Source organism: Corythoichthys intestinalis, chromosome 9 (assembly GCF_030265065.1).
Source record: "Corythoichthys intestinalis isolate RoL2023-P3 chromosome 9, ASM3026506v1, whole genome shotgun sequence".
In the NCBI taxonomy this organism is placed as follows: Eukaryota; Metazoa; Chordata; class Actinopteri; order Syngnathiformes; family Syngnathidae; genus Corythoichthys; species Corythoichthys intestinalis.
The window spans coordinates 55,721,516-55,744,692 of record NC_080403.1 but is presented as its reverse complement, the minus strand read 5'-3'; the positions used below and the strand labels follow the sequence as shown (position 1 = coordinate 55,744,692).

Genomic DNA, 23,177 nt, shown 5'->3' with positions numbered 1-23,177 from the left:
AGGATCTCTGAATGATCCAATGTTGTCCTAAATGACCGATGATGATAAATAGAATCCAAATGTTTGTAATCAAGTCTCCGTATAAATGCACCTGCTCTGTGATAGTCTCAGGGTTCTGTTTAAAGTGCAGAGAGCATTATGAAAACCAAGGAACACACCAGGCAGGTCCGAGATACTGTTGTGGAGAAGTTTAAAGCCGGATTTGGATACAAAAAGCTTTAAACATCTCAAGGAGCACTGTGCAAGCCATCATATTGAAATGAAAGGAGCATCAGACCACTGCAAATCTACCAAGACTCGGCCGTCCTTCCAAACTTTCTTCTCAAACAAGGAGAAAACTGATCAGAGATGCAGCCAAGAGGCCCATGATCACTCTGGATGAACTGCAGAGATCTACAGCTGAGGTGGGAGAGTCTGTCCATAGGACAACAATCAGTCGTACACTGCACAAATCTGGCCTTTATGGAAGAGTGGCAAGAAGAAAGCCATTTCTCAAAGATATCCATAAAAAGTCTCGTTTAAAGTTTGCCACAGGCCACCTGGGAGACACACCAAACATGTGGAAGAAGGTGCTCTGGTCAGATGAAAGCAAAATTGAACTTTTTGGCCACAATGCAAAACGATATGTTTGGCGTAAAAGCAACACAGCTCATCACCCTGAACACACCATCCCCACTGTCAAATATGGTGGTGGCAGCATCATGGTTTGGGCCTGCTTTTCTTCAGCAGGGAAAGGGAAGATGGTTAAAATTGACGGGAAGATGGCTGCAGCCAAATACAGGAACATTCTGGAAGAAAACCTGTTGGTATCTGCACAAGACCTGAGACTGGGACGGAGATTTATCTTCCAACAGGACAATGATCCAAAACATAAAGCCAAATCTACAATGGAATGGTTGAAAAATAAACGTATCCAGGTGTTAGAATGGCCAAGTCAAAGTCCAGACCTGAATCCAATGGAGAATCTGTGGAAAGAGCTGAAGACTGCTGTTCACAAACACTCTCCATCCAACCTCACTGAGCTCGAGCTGTTTTGCAAGGAAGAATGGGCAAGAATGTCAGTCTCTCGATGTGCAAAACTGATAGAAACATACCCCAAGCGACTTGCAGCTGTAATTGGAGCAAAAGGTGGCGCTACAAAGTATTAACGCAAGGGGGCACGCCCCACTTTTCAGTTTTTTATTTGTTAAAAAAGTTTAAATTATCCAATAAATTTTGTTCCATTTCACGATTGTGTCCCACTTGTTGTTGATTCTTGACAAAAAATTAAAATTTTATATCTTTGTTTGAAGCCTGAAATGTGGCGAAAGGTTGCAAGGTTCAAGAGGGCCGAATACTTTTGCAAGGCACTGTATGTAAATTTTTCTTTGTTTGGATCGATTGTTTTATCATCTAACATCGGAGAAAATGCGACAGTAACAAAAAAATACATTTAAGCGATAGTTATGAGGTAGAAATCTGTGACTTTTTTTACAGACGCCATTTTTTTCATTGTGACGTAATTCGTTTAAAAGTTTGATATATGCGAGTGAATAATTTTTTAAAGTCTTTTTTTTTTTTTTTAAACAAAATATTAGACATCAAGTAATGATTCTTAGCTAAAAATGACACATTTTCAATAATGAATATAATTAATTACCTTTGTTTTATGGCTGGGTTGAAACAAAAGCGGTTGCGCGACGTCTATAAACGGGGATTTTCAGAGTAAAATGGACAAAAATAGTTCGGGGGCTTAATGCGCCATGAATCTGCTATGGCAGAATATAGACATATTGTTCTATCAAACACAACAGTTGTTTTGGCTTAAAATGCAGCAGTTTCTTTTAAAAAGGAGTGCAAGAGCAGAAACTGCTTTTTCAGTTTTCAAAATTACTCATTCACATTTTAAACTTTTAAACAAATTACGTCACAATGAAAAACATGGCATCTGTAAAAAAGTCACGGATATCTATCGACTATCGTTTAATTGTATTTCTTTTTTGTTACTGGCGCATTTTCTCCGATAAGTTAGATGATAAATAATCGATCCAAAAGAAAAATTGGAAAAAAAAACATTTAAAAAGGTAAATATTTGATAAAGAAAATCTCGACCACTCCATGATGTCTGCGATTTCTGCATTGCGACCATTGTTATATTACCATGTTTCACCCAAAAATCCAGCTGCGGCCATTCACCGCTGTGTCTTGGCACTCAGTGATACATGCTACATGGATATTTTGAATCGAAACAAGGTAAGTATTAGAGGTGTCCAAAATTTCCGATTCTTAGATTATTCGCGATTCGGCCGTGGAAGATTCGAGAACGATTCACAAACATCCAAATTCCGATTATTGAAATATGCCAAGTAAAGCGGAAGTACAACACACTCAGAGCGCCGCGCGTTCTTCGGGGCGCAATGAGGATGAACGCAGCGAGAGTAGCTAAACATCATGCTTCTCATTACCCGGCCCCTCGGGTAATGCCAATGCTCAACTCACGGCTCTAGCTCAACTCATGCCACGAGATAAAAAAAAAACACAACAACATACCTGACTGCTGCCGAAAAGCTGCTACAAAGTACGTCATCCACATAATGTTACGATAGATATCATTTATATAGGACTAGATGCATTAGAGATTTGGTAGCGTTGGCAGCACATCTACAAAAAGCTAGATGCGGGCGTTAGTAAACGGCCGCCATCTTAAAGCAGTACACTTCCCTGCAAGGCTGTTGTAGCGAACCTTCCAAGCAAACCTAATTAACTTTTTATCTAAAATACTCCTAAATCGGTAAAATATTGACTTGAATCTATCTTTAAAATAGTTTTAAAACTTTCACATGTCGAAAGTAGACAAAAGGGAAATTATGGAATAACGAGAGCAATTTTAACAACGTTAACGGTTGATTCACAACATTAAATTAATTGAATGTAGTTTAAAGCTGCTGTTACAGAATGGGGACTGGAGTTTTTTTATTTACTGTTATTTTTGTATATATTTGTTTACTGCTATATTATGTTAACTTGATACTGAAATAGTAGTTTGGTTTAGCCTGAGAGTATTTTTGAACAATTTTGGAACTAATGTACGAAACATTTAATAAAAAAATTTTTTTTTTAATTAAAAGAGGGTGGGGGTGCATCAATAATCGTTTTATAATCGAATCGGAGCCTCTGAATCGTAATCGAATCGTTAGGTGCCCAAAGATTCCCAGCTCTAGTAAGTATGCGATAATATCTCGTTAAAGTCGTGGCGTCTGTAATTCTGCTCTCGCGTGCTCCCACCTCCAGATCGGGTTTTGCTGTTTAAAAATTTTTTTTTTCAAAAATGCCCTCCAGTTCAAAATTTTTCTTCCCCGAGAAAATTGAGATTTTAAGCTTTCCAATGATGTATCACACATACAATTTTGAAAGTTGGCCAAATTGGGGGTCTCAGAGTGGAATTTCAAGTCACCTGAGTGTTTTCCACTATATATTAGGAGTGTACCACTTGAAATTTGTGAATGGTGTTACACTTGTGTAGCGCCTTTCCACCTTTTAAGGGCCTCAAAGCGCTTTACACTGTCTCCTCATCAACCTACTGGTGACGCAGCACCAGGAGCGACGTGGGGTTCAGTATCTTGCCCAAGGATACTGAGACGAATTCACCCGGAGGGAGAATCGAACTCACAACCTCTGGGTTGGGGAACGACTACACTACCACTGAGCCCCAAAATGTAGCCCACAAGGTTATCAATATGTCACACCCCTACTTACATGGGCATTTCATTCCCAAACATGCTTTTCATTAAGCCTTTTTTCCTCCATAAAATGACTGCGATTTCATTTTGTCCCACAGTAAAAACAAAAAACATGTTAGCAACTAATCTGAAACATGTCAACAAATCCCGCCTGACCGTTTTTTTTTTTTTCGCTTGTTGTTGTTGTCACAGGAAGTGACCAACATTTTTCCAACACTGTTTAACACACGCACGAACACACTCTCCCCTTGCGCATATCTGCTTCTCCTCTGCTGTCACACACACACATTGAGGGCGGCAGATACGCATGTGTGTGATTTGGCTGCTGAATTTTTAAAGCTGTTGTGGAACATTGCGGGTCAGTGTGGCCGCGGCTTGTGTTACCAGCACCGAGCGGGCTTTCACACATACGGAGATTCTTCATGGAGCTTCTGGTATGTATCATTTGGGATTGGTACTGGTGCTTTAGAAATAATGCAAACAGTTGAAAGTTATTGACTTCTAGCCGTTTTGGAGTACCTTTACTGGTGTTTTGTCTCGTTCAGTGTCGTTGACGGCAATAGACGTCCAATCCATTTGAAGTGGATTGGACTCGTGAGAAAATCCTTGAGATTCTCGGCAGAAGGATGAAAAGTCATTGTTAGACAGCAGTCGTCGTCGATGGCAGTGAAAGAGTTGAAGTCGACATAATCTTTAAACATTTTCTATTTATTTATATGTATTTTTTAAAATGTTTAAATTCTTTGTATTTTATTGTATTTTTTAAAATAATTTTTAAAACTTTTTTAAATGTTTTATTTTTCAAAGAATTTTTTATTTTTAAAAAAGTAAAAAAAAAAAAAAACTAACGTTTAAGTTTGTCAGATAACTTTTAATGACCTTAATGTACGTTTTATTTATTTATTTTTAGCATTTTGAAATCTTTATTTTATAAAACTTATTTTTTTATTTTTTTTAAATGATTTTGTTTAAAAAAATAAAATATAAAAAAAACATTGTAAATTTTTAATTTCTTTTTTACTTTTATAAGTCGACTAAAATGTCATTAAAACTTTTTTTTATTTTTCAGATCATTTTTAAAACTATTATGTTTTTAACTTTTTTTAATTTATATTTTTTAAATGTTTAAATTCTTTGTATTTGTATTTTTTTAAATAATTTAAAAAACTTTTTTTTCATGTTTTATTTTTTGAAGAATTTTTTACTTTTAAAAAAGTTTTTAAAAAAAATCTAACGTTTAAGTTTGCCAGATAACTTTTAATGACCTTCATGTACATGTTTTATTTGATATTGTATTTTTTGTAATCATTTTGAAATTTTTATTTTATAAAACTTGTTTATTTTAATTTTTTTAAATGATTTTGTCTAAGAAAATAAAATATTAAAAAAACAAATTGTAAATTTATTTTTCATTTCTTTTTTCCTTTTATAAGTCGACTAAAATGTAATTAAAACTATTTTTTTATTTTTTAGATCATTTTTAAAACTTATATGTTTAACATTTTTTTTATTTTTAAGTCGACTAAAATCTAAACAAAATTGTGTTTATTTTTTAGAATGATTTTTAAAACTAAAGTTTTGAATTTATAATATATTTTTGATAGTGTTTTAAGTTGACTAAAATATAAAATATTGTATTTTCCATTTTAAAATCATCTCTATAGCTAATTTTAAAATTATTTCAATTTGAATTTTTTACGTTTAAATCGACAAAAATCTAACAAACAGGATTTATGTGTTTAATTTAACCCCAATCCCAGTTTAGCCAGTTTATTGTTGTACGTGTTTTATTCACACCGATGAAAATTTAGCCAAAAGTTAACTTCACGTACAAGTTTTCGTAAACTCCAAAACGAGGTTTGTAAAACATGTACATTAACCTCGTTAAATTAGTCAGAAATTTCTACTTCTGTTAGCATAAGGGCGAGTTTTCATAAACACCAAAAATAGTTTACGAGCTTAATGTAAATGTTTCATTAATTCCGATGAAAATTTAGCCTTTAGTTAACATCATGTACAAATTTTCATAAACTCACAAATAATGTTTGTAAAACAAGTACATTAATCACATTGAAATATTCAGAAATTTTGACTTCCGTTAGCATAACGGCTAGTTTTCACAAACACCAAAACAACTTTAACAAGCTCATTGTACGTGTTATATTAACACGGAAGGAAATGAAGCCTTAAGTTAGTTGCGTACAAATTTTCGTAAACTCCAACATGATTTTTGTAAAACACAAACATTAATCTTTTTAAATTAGTTGGAAATTTCGACTTCCGTCAGCATAAACGCAAAATTTCAGAAACACCTAAATGACTTTAACGAGCTTATTGTGTTTTATTAACACCGATGAAAATGTAGCTTTAAGTTAAAGTCGCGTACAATTTTTTGTAAACTCCAACACGATGTTTGTAAAACTCGTACATTAATCTCATTAAATCAGTCCGAAATTTTGATTTCAACTAGCATAACGGCAAGTAAACACCAAAACAAGTTTAACGAGTTTATTATACGTGTTTTATTAATACCGATGAAAATTTAGCCATAAGTTATATAAGGAACAAGTTTTCGTTAAGTCCAAAACGATGTTTGTAAAACACGTACATTAATCTCGTTGAAGTATTTGGAAATTTTGACTACCGTTAGCATAACGGCAAGTTTTCATAAACACCAAAACGAGTTTAACTAGCTTATTGTACGTATTTTTTTTTTTAAAACCGATAAAAATTTAGCTTCAAGTTAACATCGCCTAATAGTTTTCGTAAACTCCAACACGATGTTTGGAAAATAAGTTTTCTCTTCAGTGAGCATAGCGGCAAGTTTTCATAAACACCAAAACGAGTGTAACGAGCTTGTTGTACATGTTTTATTAACAACAATGAAAATTTTGTCTTGAGCTAACTTATCGTACAATTTTTCGTAAACCTCTTACGCTGTTTTAATGTTGCCAAGGCCCAAACGGTCTAAATGGCATGACCGTAGCAACATGAGCATCAAGATCCAACGAGAAAAGGACGTCCTAAGACGACGGGAGAGCACTCCCGTCCACCCCGTGGAGCGTCCACCCCAGCGGAGGCACCCTCCGCTAGGCCAGTCGGCCTCCTACCACCCTGGGGTGAAGCCCCTCCGCTACCAGTCGCAGTGGAGTTCCGACTCGGACGACGACTCTCAGGCCGACTCGGACTGCGTCTACCGGGTGGTGTTGCTAGGCGACCAAGGCGTCGGCAAGAGCAGCCTCGCCGGAATCTTCGCGGGGATCAACGAGAAAGACGAACCTGGAGGTGGGTTAACGCTTTCAAGTAGGGGTTGGAACCTTGGAGTCAGTCGCTCACGATACTCAAGAATGTCCCCAAATGAATAGGAAGTGAGTTTTTCTGTTTACTAGCTGTTTTGTAGGTCAACTAAAAAATATTGTTTTCGGTAAAGAAGAAATCTTTACTATCGCGCGTATCGCCGACGACATCAATGGCTTTTAATCAATGCTGACGCGTCTGCTTTGACTTTGGATGACCTCATCGATCGTCTGCCGATGACGAGCGGATCGAATTGCTCGATGTTAGCAAAGCTCGCTCACCGGACCGTGGAGCTCTGCCAGAGATGATCGTTCTTGCTCATTGCTTATTTTTATTGTTTTTTTTATTGGGGGGTGGGGGGTTGTTTTTGTGTGTTTTTTGTTTTTCTTTTAGTTTGAGGGGTTTTAAGTTTTGTGTTTTCCTTTGATTTTGTTTTATTTTTATGTGGATTTCTTTGTTTTTCTTTTTTGTTTGGGTGTTTTTGATTCTTTTGGTTGTGTTTTTTGTTTGGATTTTTGTGGTTTTGGTTTTGTTTTCTTTTGGTTGTTTTTGTGTGTTTTTGTTCAGTTTTGGGGTGTTTTATTTATATGGCTTTGATTTGTGTTGTGTGGTTTTGGTTTTCTTTTGTCTTTGGGAGTTTTTGTTTTGTTTGGTTTGTTTTGGTTTGGTTTGTTTTTTTTTGGTGTGGTTTTGTTTTGGGGTGTTTTTGTTTTATTTCTGTGGTTTTGATCTGTTTTTGTTTGTTTTGTGGTTTTTGTTTTTGTGTGCATGTTTTGTGTTTTTTGTTTTTTCTTTTGTTTTTGTGGTTTTGATTTGTTTATGTGTGGTTTTGTTATTTTGTGTTTGGGTGTTTTTGTTTTGTTTGGTTGTGTTCTGTTTTTGTGTGTTTTGTTTTGTTTTTGCTGTTTGTGGTTTTGATTTGGTAAGTGCGTTTTTCTTTTTTTTTTGGGTGTTCGTTTTTTGTTTTGTTTTTGTTTAATTTTTGTGTTTTTGTCTTTGTTTTTGGGTGAATTTGTTTTTTGTGTGTTTTGTTTTTGCTCTTTGTGGTTTTGATTTGTTAAGTGCGTTTTTCTTTTGTTTTGGGGTGTTCGTTTTTTGTTTTGTTTTTGTTTAATTTTTGTGTTTTTGTCTTTGTTTTTGGGTGAATTTGTTTTTTGTGTGTTTTGTTTTTGCTCTTTGTGGTTTTGATTTGTTAAGTGCGTTTTTCTTTTGTTTTGGGGTGTTCGTTTTTTGTTTTGTTTTTGTTTAATTTTTGTGGTTTTGATTTGTTAAGTGCGTTTTTCTTTTGTTTTTGGGTGTTCGTTTTTTTGTTTTGTTTTTGTTTAATTTTTGTGTTTTTGTCTTTGTTTTTGGGTGAATTTGTTTTTGTGTGTTTTTGTTTTGTTTTTGCTCTTTGGGTGTTCGTTTTTTTGTTTTGTTTTTGTTTAATTTTTGTGTTTTTGTCTTTGTTTTTGGGTGAATTTGTTTTTGTGTGTTTTGTTTTGTTTTTGCTCTTTGTGGTTTTGATTTGTTAAGTGCGTTTTTCTTTTTTGGGGTGTTCGTTTTTTGTTAAGTGCGTTTTTCTTTTGTTTTTGGGTGGTCGTTTTTTGTTCTGTTTCTGTTTAATTTTTGTGTTTTTGTCTTTGTTTTTGGGTGTATTTGTTTTTTTGTGTTTTTTGGGGGGGTTGTTTTTTTCTTTTATTTTTGTATGGTTTTGTTTTTGTTCTTTTGTTTTGGGTGTTTTTTGTTTTGTTTTTGTGTTTTTTTGTTTTTGTGGTTTTGATTTGTCTGCGTGTGATTTTTTTCTTTTGTGTTGGGTGTTTGTTTTTTTATTTTGTTTTAGGGTTTTGTTTTTTGTTTTGTTTTTGTGTGGTTATGTTTTTGTTATTCTTTTGTTTTGGATTGTTTAATGTGTTTTTGTTTTTGGGTGTTTCTGTTTCCGTTTTTGGATGTTTTTTTTGGGGTCGGTGTTTTTGTTTTGTTTTGGGGTGTTTTTGTTTGGTTACATTTTTTGTTTTGTTGGTTTTGTGTGTTTTTATTTGTGTATTTTTTGTGTCTTTTTGTTTTGTGTTTTTTTCTGTTTTGTTTTTGTTTCGGGGTTGGCGGCACGGTGGACGAGTGGTCAGCACATCAGCCTCACAGCTCTCAGATCATGGGTTCAATCCTGGATCCGACCCTCCAGTGTAGAGTTTGCATTTTCTCCCTGTATCTGTGTTGGTTTTCTCCCGGTCCTCCAGCACAAAAACATGCATGGTAGGCTCATTGAACACTCCAAATTTTCCCTAGGTATTAGTGACTGATTGTTCATCTCCTATGCCCTATGATTGGCTGGCTACTGACTCAGGGTGTACCCCGCCCTCCGGCCATAGTTGGCTGGGTTAGACTCCAACAGCCCCGCGACCCTCGTGAGGATAAGCAGATTGGAAGAGGCATGAATGAATGAATGTAGGGGGTTTTGTGTTTTCAGAAGACACGTATGAAAGAACACTCACAGTCGACGGCAAGGAAGCCACACTAGTCGTCATGGATACGTGGACAAATGAGAAAACGGTAAAACGATACGTTCGGATCCAAATCATCTTGCGTATTGACAACTTTTTTTAGTGGCTCTCTCAGAAGGAAGACGGTGATCCACACGACGAGGCTTGTCTGACGTGGGGCAGCGCGTACGTCATCGTGTACGCGGTCAGCGACCGGCGCAGCTTCGACACGGCTGCCGAGCTTCGCGTCACGCTGAGACGGCGACGGCAGGCCGACGACGTTCCCATCATCCTCGTGGGCAACAAGAGCGACCTCGTGCGCTCCAGGGAGGTCGCCATTGAAGGTGAACGCAAAAAATATTCAGTATGATTATACATACACACGATGCATTGATAAATACAAGGGGAAAAAATGGGAAATTAAAAAAATAAAAAAAAGAATAGAAAATGATTCAAAAATGTTTAAAATAAAGAAAAAAAAACATTTAAATGAATATGATTTATTAATAAATTCCTGCTTTTTATTTTGAAATTATAACAAAAAACTTTTATTTTTAATACATTTTCTGAAAATCTGAAAAATTAATGACTAAAAACTGGAAAAAAATATTTGAAAAAAAAAGGATTTGTGAGGGGTACAAAAAATAATTTTTATTTAAATTTTTTTATGAATATCAAATAAAAATTCATTGATGTGTTCCTCCTTTTTAAAAAAAAAACAATTAAAAAATATATATTTTTCATTTTTAGCAGTATTTTCAATAAATCTATCTGGAAAATCCGAAATAAAAAAATCCAGAAAAAATTATCGATTAGATAAAAAAAAAAAAAATGGAAGAAAATATTTTTTTAAATTTGAGGGTGGCGGGTAGGCATGTGCCGGTATGAGATTTTGACGGTACGATAACCGTGAGCAAAAATACCGCGGTTTCACGGTATCACGGTATTGCAATTATAGCTCCCAAAAATGTTGAGATGTATGGGTTAAAAAAAATTTTTTTTTTCCATTGAACAGGATTTTTTTTTCAGACCATAGTTGCAAATTGGAACATGAATATATTGTTAAAATAAATAAATTATCAATAAAAAATTTTTTGAAATAAAATTAAAATAAATATAACTCATAGACTATACTCACAGCCACAGCTCAAGTTGCACAAGATCACAACAAGAACAAAATAATTTCTATAAAGTAAAAACACTTTTGAAGAAAATTTTTAAAAATTTATACTGCATGACTTTTTTTTTGAGGGTGGAAAAGTTTAAGTGAAGTTTCACCATTTTCAGCCACTGTGTCAACTCTAGTCTACATGATGTCATGCCTTTGTGTTAAAAAGAACATAAGGAATTCATAAGTTAGGTAAAAATGTATAAGTTAGTTAAAATGTCAATATTGTTGTGGAAAGGTTTCATCTAAAAAATTTAAAAAAAACACATTGGGAGTGAGACCTCACCTTGGTCCAGCGAACGTGGAATTGTGCTTAAGGGCAAGATCATCGTTCGCAATTAGCGATCTTTGATGCTATCACTTTTTCCCCTTCATCCAAGCGAATCAAGCTTGTTTTCTCACTCTGCGGCTGTAACACTCAACGAAGTTGCTCTCCCAGCTGAGCCTAGGCTAACATTCGTCTTTGTAAGCTTTTACTTAGTTTGTATATTGAATTTGAAAGGAAAATGTGTGTTTTGTTTTTGGCGAACTTTTTCCATGGTGCTAATCTGTGGAAGCTACTCACATGGAAAAATCTAATTGTACAACATTTTAAATGTATTCATTTTGTATATTAAACTTACCACGATTTGAGAGCTCAATAAATTGAAGAACAGTACACCTTATGTTTGGAGTAATTGTTTTTGGGTTAGCTGGCTGTGTAGCCGATAGCGTCACTCCCACACACAGCAACAAACGGGAGTGGGTGAGCGCTGCTGCGCCAAGCCGCTTCTGGCTGCATTTTTGACACAAGAAAAATAGCGAATACCGTCCTACGGTCTGACGGAAAATTTTTGTGGTTTTGAAACTGCGACGTTTTCACACCACGGTAAACCGTGAAACCGGTAACCGGCACATGCCTAGTGGCAGGTATTAAAAAAATGTTTTTTTTTTTTTTGAAAGTGAAAAATAAAAATAAAAAAGGCGAATTTATTCATACCTTTCTTTTTTATTTTGAAATTATAACTTGAAAAGCATTTTTTTTATTAATACATTTATCCATCTTGAATATCCTAAAGAAATCTAGAAGAAAAAAAAAAATAGAAAATATAAAAAAAAAATTCAGAAAATTTTGCGCAAGGTAGAAAAAAAAATTATTACTTTAATCGTATTATTTTTGAAAATGTAAACTCAAAAATATAAAAAAAGGGTAATTTATCAATACATTCCTCTATTTTGAAATTAGAAAAAAAAAACAAATGGATTTTTAAAAAATATATTTTTCTATCCTAAATAACCTAATCAAAGACATATCGGGAAAAATGAATAAAACATGAAAATAAATTCAAGTAAATATGAAAAAATTAAAAGTAAATTTCATAAAGAATTTAAAAATATATTTTTTACTAATTTTTAATTTTTTAAAAATGTATCTACTGTATTGATTTAATGTATATTTCATAGATTTATACCAATACTATTTTCATGCACTTACATATTGCAAAACATGTATTTTTCTCTTCCACATTAGCGACCATTGACGGCGATACACGTCCAATCCAATTTGTCATTTTTTTCGCCCCCTACCACCTTCCCAGAAGGCCGAGCGTGCGCGATGGTATTCGACTGCAAGTTCATCGAGACGTCGGCGTCCCTGCAGCACAACGTGAGCGAGCTCTTCGAGGGCGTGGTGCGGCAGATCCGCCTACGCCGCGGACGCCCGTCGCCCTGTCGGCGCCGGGAGAGCCTGGCCCAGAAGGCGCGGCGCTTCCTGGACCGCTTGGTGGCGCGCGACAACCGCCGGGTGGCCGTCAAAGTCCGATCCAAGAGCTGCCACGACCTGGGGAGCCTCTGAGAGGTGGAGGGGAAAAAAGTAGATGAAAACAAACTGACGTGGGCGTCAGACTTTTGAACCAAGGAGCGGCTTGACAAAGGACAAACAGACGTCGTCATGTGCGAAAATAGCAGACTTTTAAAAAGGTTTTTTTTTTTTTTTTACAACTTGATGCCTGAAATTACATTTGACAAATATACATAGCAATACAAGTACTCCCCGAGTTACAACATACCCAATTTATGCGATTTCAACTGTACGACACCAGTTTCTAGTGCGCACCACATACTATCTAGTGCGCACCAGATAGTTTCTAGTGAACACCCAATAGTTTCTAGTGGGCACTGCATATTTTAGTGCCCACCACATATTATTTGGTGCGCAGCAGACTGTTTCTCGTGTGCACCAGATGGTTTCTGTTGCGCACCACATACTATCTGGTGCGCACCGGATAGTTTTAGTGCACACCACATACTATCTGTTGCGCACCAGACTTTCTCGTGCACACCATTTTTCTAATGCACACCACATACTGTCTTGTGCACCAGATAGTTTCTAGTGCGCACCACATACTGTCTGGTGACAGATCGTTTTTAGTGCGCACCAAATACTTTCTGGTGCTCACCAGATAGTATTGGTGCACACCACATACTATCTTGTGCGCACCTGACTTTCGCATGCGCATCAGATCGTTTCTAGTGCGCACCACATGCTATCTACCGCGTAGCACATAGTTTCTAGTTTGCACCACATACTATCTGGTTAGCGGTAGTTTCTAGTGCGCACTGCATATTTTAGTGCGGACCACATACTATTTGGTGCGCACCAGACTGTTTCACATGCACACCAGATCGTTTCTAGTGCGCACCACATACTATCTTGTGCTCACCAGATAGTTTCTAATGCGCACCACATACTATCTGGTGTGCATCAGAGTTTTTAGTGCGCACCACATACTATCTAGTGCGCACCAGATAGTTTCTAGTGAACACCCAATAGTTTCTAGTGGGCACTGCATATTTTAGTGCCCACCACATATTATTTGGTGCGCAGCAGACTGTTTCTCGTGCACACCAGATAGTTTCTAGTGCGCAATACTTACTATCTTGTGCACATCAGACAGTTTCTAGCGCCCACCACATACTATCTTGTGCGCACCAGATAGTTTCTAGTGCGCACGACATACTATTTGGTGTGCATCAGACAGTTTCTAGTGCACACCACATACTGTCTGCTGCGCACCAGATTTTCTCATGCACACCACATACTACGTTGGGCGCACCTGACTTTCTCCTGCACGCCAGATAGTTTGTAGTGTGCACTACATAATATCTTGTGCGCATTAGATAGTTTCTAGTGCGCACCACATACTATCTGGTGTGCACCAGACTGTTTCTCATGCACACTAGTTTCTAGTGCGCACCACATACTACATGGTGAGCACCCGATTGTTTTCTAGTGTGCACTGCATATTTTAGTGTAGACCACGTACTATTTGGTGCGCAACAGACTGTTACTCATGCACACCAGATAGTTTCTAGTGTGCACCACATACTATCTTGTGTGCACCAGATACTATATTGTCCACACCAGATAGTTTCTAGTGCGCACCACATACTATCTGGTGCACACCGGATAGTTTTCTAATGCGCACCACATACTAGCTGGTGTGGATCAGACAATTTCTAGCGCGCACCAGATAATTTCTAGTGAGCACCCAATAGTTTCTAGTGGGCACTGCATATTTTAGTGCCCACCACATATTATTTGGTGCGCAGCAGACTGTTTCTCGTGTGCACCAGATGGTTTCTGTTGCACATCACATACTATCTGGTGCGCACCGGATAGTATTAGTGCACACCACATACTATCTGTTGCGCACCAAACTTTCTCGTGCACACCAGTTTCTAGTGCACACCACATACTATCTTGTGCGCACCTGACTTTCGCATGCGAATCAGATAGTTTCTAGTGCGCACCGCATGCTATCTGGTGCGCACCAAACAGTTTTTAGTGCGCACCACATACTATTTACCGCGCAGCACATAGTTTCTAGTTCGCACCACATACTATCTTGTGTGCACCGGATAGTTTCTAGTGCGCACCACATACTTTCTGGTGTGCATCAGTTTTTAGTGCGCACCACATACTATCTGGTGTTCACCAGACTTTCTCACGCACACCACATACTACCTGGTGCGCACCTGACTGTTTCTCGTGCACACCAGATAGTTTCTAGTGCGCACCACATACTATCTGGTGACAGATCGTTTTTAGTACGCACCACATACTATCTGGTGCTCACCAGATAGCATTGGTGCACACCACATACTATCTTGTGCGCACCTGACTTTCACATGCGCATCAGATAGTTTCTAGTGGGCACCACATACTATCTTGTGCGCACCTGACTTTCGCATGCGCATCAGATAGTTTCTAGTGGGCACCACATGCTATCTGGTGCGCACCAGACAGTTTTTAGTGCGCACCACATACTATTTACCGCGCAGCACATAGTTTCTAGTTCGCACCACATACTATCTTGTGTGCACCGGATAGTTTCTAGTGCGCACCACATACTATCTGGTGTGCATCAGACAGTTTTTAGTGCGCACCACATACTATCTGGTGTTCACCAGACTGTTTCTCACGCACACCACATACTACCTGGTGCGCACCTGACTTTCTCGTGCACACCAGATAGTTTTTAGTGCGCACCACATACTATTTACCGCGCAGCACATAGTTTCTAGTTCGCACCACATACTATCTTGTGTACACCGGATAGTTTCTAGTGCGCACCACATACTATCTGGTGTGCATCAGACAGTTTTTAGTGAGCACCACATACTATCTGGTGTTCACCAGACTGTTTCTCACGAACACCACATACTACCTGGTGCGCACCTGACTGTTTCTCGTGCACACCAGATAGTTTCTAGTGCGCACCACATACTATCTGGTGACAGATCGTTTTTAGTGCGCACCACATACTATCTGGTGCTCACCAGATAGCATTGGTGCACACCACATACTATCTTGTGCGCACCTGACTTTCACATGCGCATCAGATAGTTTCTAGTGGGCACCACATACTATCTTGTGCGCACCTGACTTTCGCATGCGCACCAGACAGTTTTTAGTGCGCACCACATACTATTTACCGCGCAGCACATAGTTTCTAGTTCGCACCACATACTATCTTGTGTGCACCGGATAGTTTCTAGTGCGCACCACATACTATCTGGTGCGCACCAAACAGTTTTTAGTGCGCACCACATACTATTTACCGCGCAGCACATAGTTTCTAGTTCCCACCACATACTATCTTGTGCGCACCGGATAGTTTGTAGTGCGCACCACATACTATCTGGTGTGCATCAGACAGTTTTTAGTGTGCACCACATACTATCTGGTGTTCACCAGACTGTTTCTCACGCACACCACATACTACCTGGTGCGCACCTGACTGTTTCTCGTGCACACCAGATAGTTTCTAGTGCGCACCACATACTATCTGGTGACAGATCGTTTTTAGTGCGCACCACATACTATCTGGTGCTCACCAGATAGCATTGGTGCACACCACATACTATCTTGTGCGCACCTGACTTTCACATGCGCATCAGATAGTTTCTAGTGGGCACCACATACTATCTTGTGCGCACCAGACAGTTTTTAGTGTGCACCACATGCTATCTACTGCGTAGCACATAGTTTCTAGTTCGTACCACATACTATCTGGTGAGCACCCGGTAGTTTCTAATGCGCACTGCATATTTTAGTGCGGACCACATACTACTTGTTGCACACCAGACTGTTTCTTATGCACACCAGATTGTTTCTAGTGCGCACCACATACTATCTTGTGCTCACCAGATAGTTTCTAGTGCACACCACATACTATCTGGTATGCATCAGACAGTTTCTAGTGCACACCAGACTTTCTCATGCACACCACATACTACCTGCTGCGCACCTGACTGTTTCTCGTGCACACCAGATAGTTTCTAGTGCGCACTACATAATATCTTGTGCGCATCAGATAGTTTCTAGCATGCACCAAATACTATCTGGTGTGCACCAGACTGTTTCTCATGCACACTAGATAGTTTCTAGTGTGCACCACATACTATATGGTGAGCATCCGATTGTTTCTAGTGCGCACCGCTTATATTAGTGCAGACCACGTACTATTTGGTGCGCACCAGACTATTAGTTTTGCACATTAGATAGTTTTTCTAGTGCGCACCACATACTATATGGTGAGCACCAGACTGTTTCTCATGCACAATATATAGCTTCTTGTGCGCACCACATACTATCTGTTGCACACAGGATAGTTTCTAGTGCACACCACATACTATCTGGTGTGCATCAGACAATTTCTAACGTATACCAGATAGTTTCTAGTGCGCACCACATACTATCTGGTGTGCATCAGACAATTTCTAACGTGCACCAGATAGTTTCAAGTGCGCACCACATACTATCTGGTGTGCATCAGACAATTTCTAACGTGCACCAGATAGTTTCTAGTGCGCACCACATACTATGTGGTGAGCACCAGACTGTTTCTTATGCACACTAGATAGTTTCTAGTGCGCACCACATACTATCTGGTGCACACAGGATAGTTTCTAGTGCACACCACATACTATCTGGTGTGCATCAGACAATTTCTAATGTGCACCAGATAGTTTCTAGTGTGCACCACATACTATCTGGTGTGCACCAGACTGTTTCTCATGCACACTAGATAGTTTCTAGTGCGCACCACATACTATATAGTGAGCACCCGATTGCTTCTAGTACGCACTGCATATTTTAGTGCAGACCACGTACTATTTGGTGCGCACCAGACCGTTACTCATGCACACCAGATAGTTTCTACTGCGCACCACATACTATCTGGTGCACACCAGACAGTTTCTAGGGTGCACCGCATACTATGTGGTGCGCACCAGACTGTTTCTCATGCACACCAGATCATTTCTAGCGCGCACCACAAACTATATGGTGAGCACCCGATAGTTTATACTGCGCACTGCATATTTCAGTGCGGACCACATACTATTTGTCTGGTGCACACCAGACTGTTTCTCGTGCACACCAAATAGTTTCTAGTGCTCACCACATACTATCTTGTGCGCACCAGATGGTTTCTATTGGGCACCCCATACTACCTAGTGCGCATCAGATAGTTTCTAGTGCGCAACGCACACTATCTGGTGCACACCAGATGGTTTAAATTTATTTTATTTCTGTCCATGTCCCTTCAGGGGCTCCGTACTGGTTAGAGTTAGTAGTTAGGATTTAAACCAGGTTAACTACGGTTATGGTTTCAAATTGGCATTCCCAACCAGGGTTAGGGTTTCGAGTTTCAAACATGCTGTGTTTTTGTGTTGTCACGACGGCAGAAAAAGGGGACGGAAAAGAAAGCCGCACTTTTATACTTTCTTTGAGCACAAACATTCTCACGTGCACTCTTTTCGCACACTCCAATATACACAGAGTAGATGGATGACGAGTGTTGAACATTGATTTGTAATGGAAAGAATGCAAGACTGGACTCGACCCGGATGACACACACACACTTGGACTGAGCCACATGTAAACATCCTCTGCTGCGGAGTTCCTAATTTGTGCTAAATTAACGCCTGCTGCCACTGACGGCGATAGACGTCCAACCCAGTGTGGCTGGACAGTCAAAATGGATTGGACGTCTGTCGTCGCCAAAGGCACTGAAACATGATTATTCGCGGTGTGGCTCCATCTGCTGGCCACTTGCCTCAGTACTACTTCTACACTACATTGTAAGACATTTGATAGTACTGACAAACGCAGGTTTGTTAAATCCTTTTTATTTGCGCCTTAAGGACAGTAAATTCCTTTCTTCCGTCACTTGGAGACATGTTGACGCTCGCCGTGTCAACGCTAGCATGGATGCACATTTCACAATAAAAAGATTGGAATGCGCTGGAGTTTTCTTCACTAATCAAGCTCAGATGGGCGTTGGCGACACTCCCCCAGAGGACAAAGTTAGTACAGGAGGACAAAAATGAAGACCTTCAAAGTAAGAGTCCTGAGAGTGCTTGTTAAATGTTTTCACTGCATTTTACAGTTGGCTGAATACTGAAAAAATAAATTTGATATATAAATGCTAGGGGGTAAAAAAAAAAATTCATAGGTAATCTGTACCCAGTTTAGTATCTGTGTACTAAATTTAGTTTAGTAATCTGTAACCACAGTCTAGTAAATACCCGCAGATTACTAAACTCCTCAAACAGATTACTAAACGGGACCCACAGATTATTAAAGTGTGGTTACAGTTCAGTAACCATAGATTACTAAAGTGGTGACAGTTCAGTAATCTGTGGTTACTGTTTAGTAATCTGCCCCTCAGAGTTTAGTCATCTGTAACTCCAGTGTAATAAATACCCACAGATTACTAAACTCTCATTCAGAATTCTAGACTGTACCCACAGATTACTAAACTTTAAACACACTTCACTTGTTTGTTGCAGATTACTGAATATTACTTCAAAGTCATGGCTCGTGCTTGCATTTCGATTTAGGACACGGTTAAACATTTTCCTTTTGAGGGGGAAGTGGGGGTTTGGGGTCGGGGGCGCACGGACTTTCTTTCGCATGATCTTGCTCACATATACAATGCTGCTGCAGTGCTGCTACCAGCCAACGCGGCACGCTTGCTGTCACGAAAATAAAAATAAATCGAAAGTTTAATTTCTAAATATGGAACGACCAACACATCATATTTACCTCTCGCTCTGTTGTATTTTTGTTTTTTATTATTAAGATGATCGTATTGAATTTTTGCACTGGTATTAATAAATAAAATAATCCGGTCAGCTCCCCTGTCGTCCCCGCATCTCAGATCGTCAAATGCTGACGAGAAATAATTGTTTGCTTTTTATGATGTCGCCTTTCTACTCTCATTAGTCTGTTAAGAAAAATGTAGACATATTGGGACATCTCCCGTGTCCGCGCGCTTTGTTTTTGGGCGCTTGAGTAGCACATGATGGACGGATTGACATAATTTGTCAAACCAACCGACACCCTCTGACATGAAAAAAAAAAATAAAACACTCGGAAAAAATTGACATGTATATACAGTTTCATTGCAAATCAGTATTATGGTGATCATACTAAATATTCTTTTTTTTTTTCTGTGCACATATGAGGTAAATATCGCTGCCATGAAGCCTCCATATAGTGACAGTTCTCTGCCCGCTTCACTGCCGTCACGCGACCGCAGCTCAGCTTTTGCTTGCCTCGTAGCTACGCGTGTTTTAAATTACTGTAAATTTGATAGTATATAGTCATAGGTACAGTCCCGAGTCTGTTGAGAAAAGTAGAACACTAAACCATGCTCGCTAGATTTGTGTGTTGTTTTTGTCTGTTTTAGCAGCATTTGATAGGCTCCACGTTAACAAATATGTGACAAAGTCATTTCCTTTCATTTTATGACTCGTACACCGCATAGTCATTACTGGAAAGTCAAGTTAGCAGCAAGCTAGGTCAGGAACCGGAGGACCGAATCACTGAACGGGAAGTGACAAACTCAGTCTTTCCCCCCTGCCTGCACGCTGGCTGCTTATTGGCCACACGTGGAAATGAGTGACAGACGCCTTGATTCTGTTTCCGCTCCCTCCCCTGCCCGCGATGAAGCTGGCGTCTGATTGGTCGTGTGCGATGTCAGAAGACGCTGCCGCTTGCTCAACGCCCTCCCACGCAGCGAACAAGCGCCACCAACTTCATAGAACGAATCAGTGCAGACGGTGACTAGTTCGGTCTCGTTCACCCAAACAATTCGTTCAAAAAGAACGAATCGTTCGCGACCGATACAACACTACAGGATGACGGGAGTCATAATAGTCGGGTCGGATCCATCGGGCAGCGCCGATCATACTTATGGAACTCGGAAAACAAAAAAGCGATATGGCATCCAACCAACGAAGTGGCTGGACATTACGTCCCTGCGCGAATCCCCACGTTGTATGCAGTATGATGCTAGATGAGCAGTCGGGAGACGGCGTTTGCGTTATTTGTAAACCAGGAGATCGTCGCGAAAATAGTCGCATTGACCAACATCCAAGGGCTCCGATCGCTCAAGAACTGGTCTCCCCTCACGCCTCAAGAGCTGCGGTCGTATATCGGGCTGCTTATCCTATCTGGAATGTACCGCTCCAGGCATGAAGCGACGAGCAGCTTGTGGTGCGTCAAGACCGGGCGTTCGACGTTCCCCGACGCAATGGCTCATCGGGGGTTCATGGAGATCAACCGAATGCTCCGGTTCGATGATAAGCTGCTTAGACCACAGCGGTACTATGCAAGCAAACTGTCGCCGATTTAAGATTTGTGGATCAGCTGGATTTTCCGGCTGCATGAAATGTATAACGTGGGACGTAACGCGTCCGTGAACGAACACCTAATTGCCTTTAGAGGACGCTGCTGCTTCAAACAATATATGCCGTCAAAGCCCGCAAAGTATGGCATGAAGATTTGGGCCCTTTGTGACGCTCGAACCTCCTACGCATCAAAGCTGGAGGTCTACACCGGCAATCCTCCAGGGGACACGCGTCAACACAACGTGGGATTGCTTGTGGTGCTGGGACTCACTGACTGATTGCTTTATATAAATTCTGTTATAAATTCTTCATAGCTGTTGTGACTTTCCTTTTCAAGGTTATAGTGTATGGATAGCTCTGACTCCAGTGAACATTTTGAGTGGTTGAAAGTAAAAAAAATATTCATAAATGACTTCGTTATCACACCTCAAAACATTTACAATTATTGTAAAAATTGCGTGTTTACACAAAAATGGCCATCGCAAAAAATAGGCATGCATAAAAAAATATATATATTATTATAACTCATTGACCTTTTCAAGGCTCTAATTGTGTGATATGAAATGTTCCAATTCATGTTTTATATATATATATATATATATATATATATATATATATGTATGTATGTATGTATGGGGTATTATACACAAAAATGGCCATCGCAAAAAATAGGCATGCATAAAAAAATATATATATTATTATAACTCATTGACCTTTTCAAGGCTCTAATTGTGTGATATGAAACGTTCCAATTCATGTTTTATATATATATATACATGTATGTATGTATGCAGCATAGTTTGTTTTGGTTATAGCACAGTACTGCTTTTATTGTCCATAGAGGGCAAAACATACAAATAAAAAAATAAAAACTATATATGTATGGATAGCTCTGAGGCCACAGAATCATTTTGTGTGGTTGAATGTAAAAAAATATTCAGAAATCACTTAGTTATCGCACCTCAAAACATTTACAATTATTGTAAACCACTGTATGTTTAGGGGTATTATACACAAAAACGGCCATTGCCAAAAATGGGCATGGATAAAAAAAAATCTGTTGTTATAACTCTTTAACCTTTTCAAGGCTCTAATTGTGTGATATGAAATTTTCCAATTCATGTTTTATATATATATATGTATGCAGCATAGTTTGTTTTGGTTACAGCACAGTACTGCTTTTATTGTCCATAGAGGGCAAAAAATACAAATAAAAAAATAAAAACTATATATGTATGGATAGCTCTGATGCCACTGAATCATTTTGAGGGGTTGAATGTAAAAAAATATTCAGAAATGACTTAGTTATCGCACCTCAAAACATTTACAAATATTGTAAACAATTGTATGTTTAGGGGTATTATACACAAAAACGGCCATTGCCAAAAATGGGCATGGATAAAAAAAATTCTGATATTATAACTCTTTGACCTTTTCAAGGCTCTAATAGTGTGATATGAAATTTTCCAATTCAGTTTTGTTTTATACATATATATCCAACATAGTTAGTTTTGGTCGTAGCACAGTACTCCTTTAATTGTCAATAGAGGGCAAAAAATACAAATAAAAAAATAAAAACTATATATGTATGGATAGCTCTGAAGCCACTGAATCATTTTGAGGGGTTGAATGTAAAAAAATATTCAGAAATGACTTAGTTATCGCACCTCAAAACATTTACAATTATTGTAAACAATTGTATGTTTAGGGGTATTATACACAAAAACGGCCATTGCCAAATATGGGCATGGGTAAAAAAAATCTGTTGTTATAACTCACTGACCTTTTCAAGGCTCTAATTTTGTGATATGAAATTTTCCAATTCAATTTTGTTTTGTACATATATATCCAACATAGTTAGTTTTGGTCGTAGCGCAGTGCTGCATTTATTGTCAATAGAGGGCAAAAAAGTACAAATTAAAAATAAAAACTATATGTGAATAGATAGCTCTGATGCCACTGAACATTTTGAGTGGTTGAAAGTAAAAAAATATTCAGAAATGACTTAGTTATCACACTTAAAATACGTCTACATTTTTTGTAAAAATTGTATGATTCGTTATATATTTTTTATGATCACACAAGGTAATCACGTTAAAATATTTGACGCAATTAACGCAGATGCCCCGCTCAGACAGATTTAAATGACAGTTCAGTGAAACGCTCACTTGTGTTTTATGGAGTTTTGCCGCCCTCTGCTGGCGCTTGGGTGCGACTGATTTTATAGGCTTCAGCACCCATGAGCATTGTTTAAGTAATTATTGACATCAACAATGGCGGGCTACTAGTTTATTTTTTGATTGAAAATTTTACAAATTTTATCAAAACGAAAACATTAAGAGGGGTTTT

General features: G+C 38.5%; 2 protein-coding genes across 6 annotated transcripts in view; one reads left to right on the top strand and one right to left on the bottom strand.

Annotated features, from left to right (window-relative positions):
- Positions 1-3,302: 3,302 nt before the first annotated feature.
- Positions 3,303-18,435, top strand: LOC130922118 (GTP-binding protein REM 1-like). Of its 3 annotated transcripts, XM_057846657.1 has the most exons (6): positions 3,303-4,153; positions 6,676-6,733; positions 6,776-7,004; positions 9,463-9,545; positions 9,600-9,819; positions 12,221-18,435. In XM_057846657.1, exons 2-6 carry the CDS (start codon positions 6,710-6,712, stop codon positions 12,475-12,477), a joined length of 813 nt encoding a protein of 270 aa, XP_057702640.1. In that variant the 5' UTR covers positions 3,303-4,153; positions 6,676-6,709; the 3' UTR covers positions 12,478-18,435. The 3 variants fall into 3 exon arrangements, with proteins under 3 accessions (XP_057702640.1, XP_057702639.1, XP_057702638.1); XM_057846656.1 differs by having other exon boundaries at positions 6,676-7,004; positions 9,612-9,819; XM_057846655.1 differs by having other exon boundaries at positions 6,676-7,004.
- The window catches only part of LOC130922115 (uncharacterized), a 49,516-nt gene continuing 31,887 nt past the window's right edge, over positions 5,549-23,177 (bottom strand). For all 3 annotated transcript variants that reach the window (XR_009064455.1, XR_009064456.1, XR_009064454.1), the window contains one exon: positions 5,549-12,473. The gene's annotated coding sequence lies outside the window, so the exon portion shown is untranslated. The remainder of the gene's footprint in view (positions 12,474-23,177) is intronic.

What these genes read in the sequence shown, in the direction of transcription:
- LOC130922118 (XM_057846655.1), top strand. Translation starts at nt 6,710, where the DNA reads ATGAGCATCAAGATCCAACGAGAAAAGGACGTCCTAAGACGACGGGAG. An exon ending in CGAGAAAGACGAACCTGGAG is followed by an intron (nt 7,005 to 9,462) that starts GTGGGTTAACGC and finishes TTGTGTTTTCAG; the next exon opens with AAGACACGTATGAAAGAACA. An exon ending in CAGGGAGGTCGCCATTGAAG is followed by an intron (nt 9,820 to 12,220) that starts GTGAACGCAAAA and finishes CCACCTTCCCAG; the next exon opens with AAGGCCGAGCGTGCGCGATG.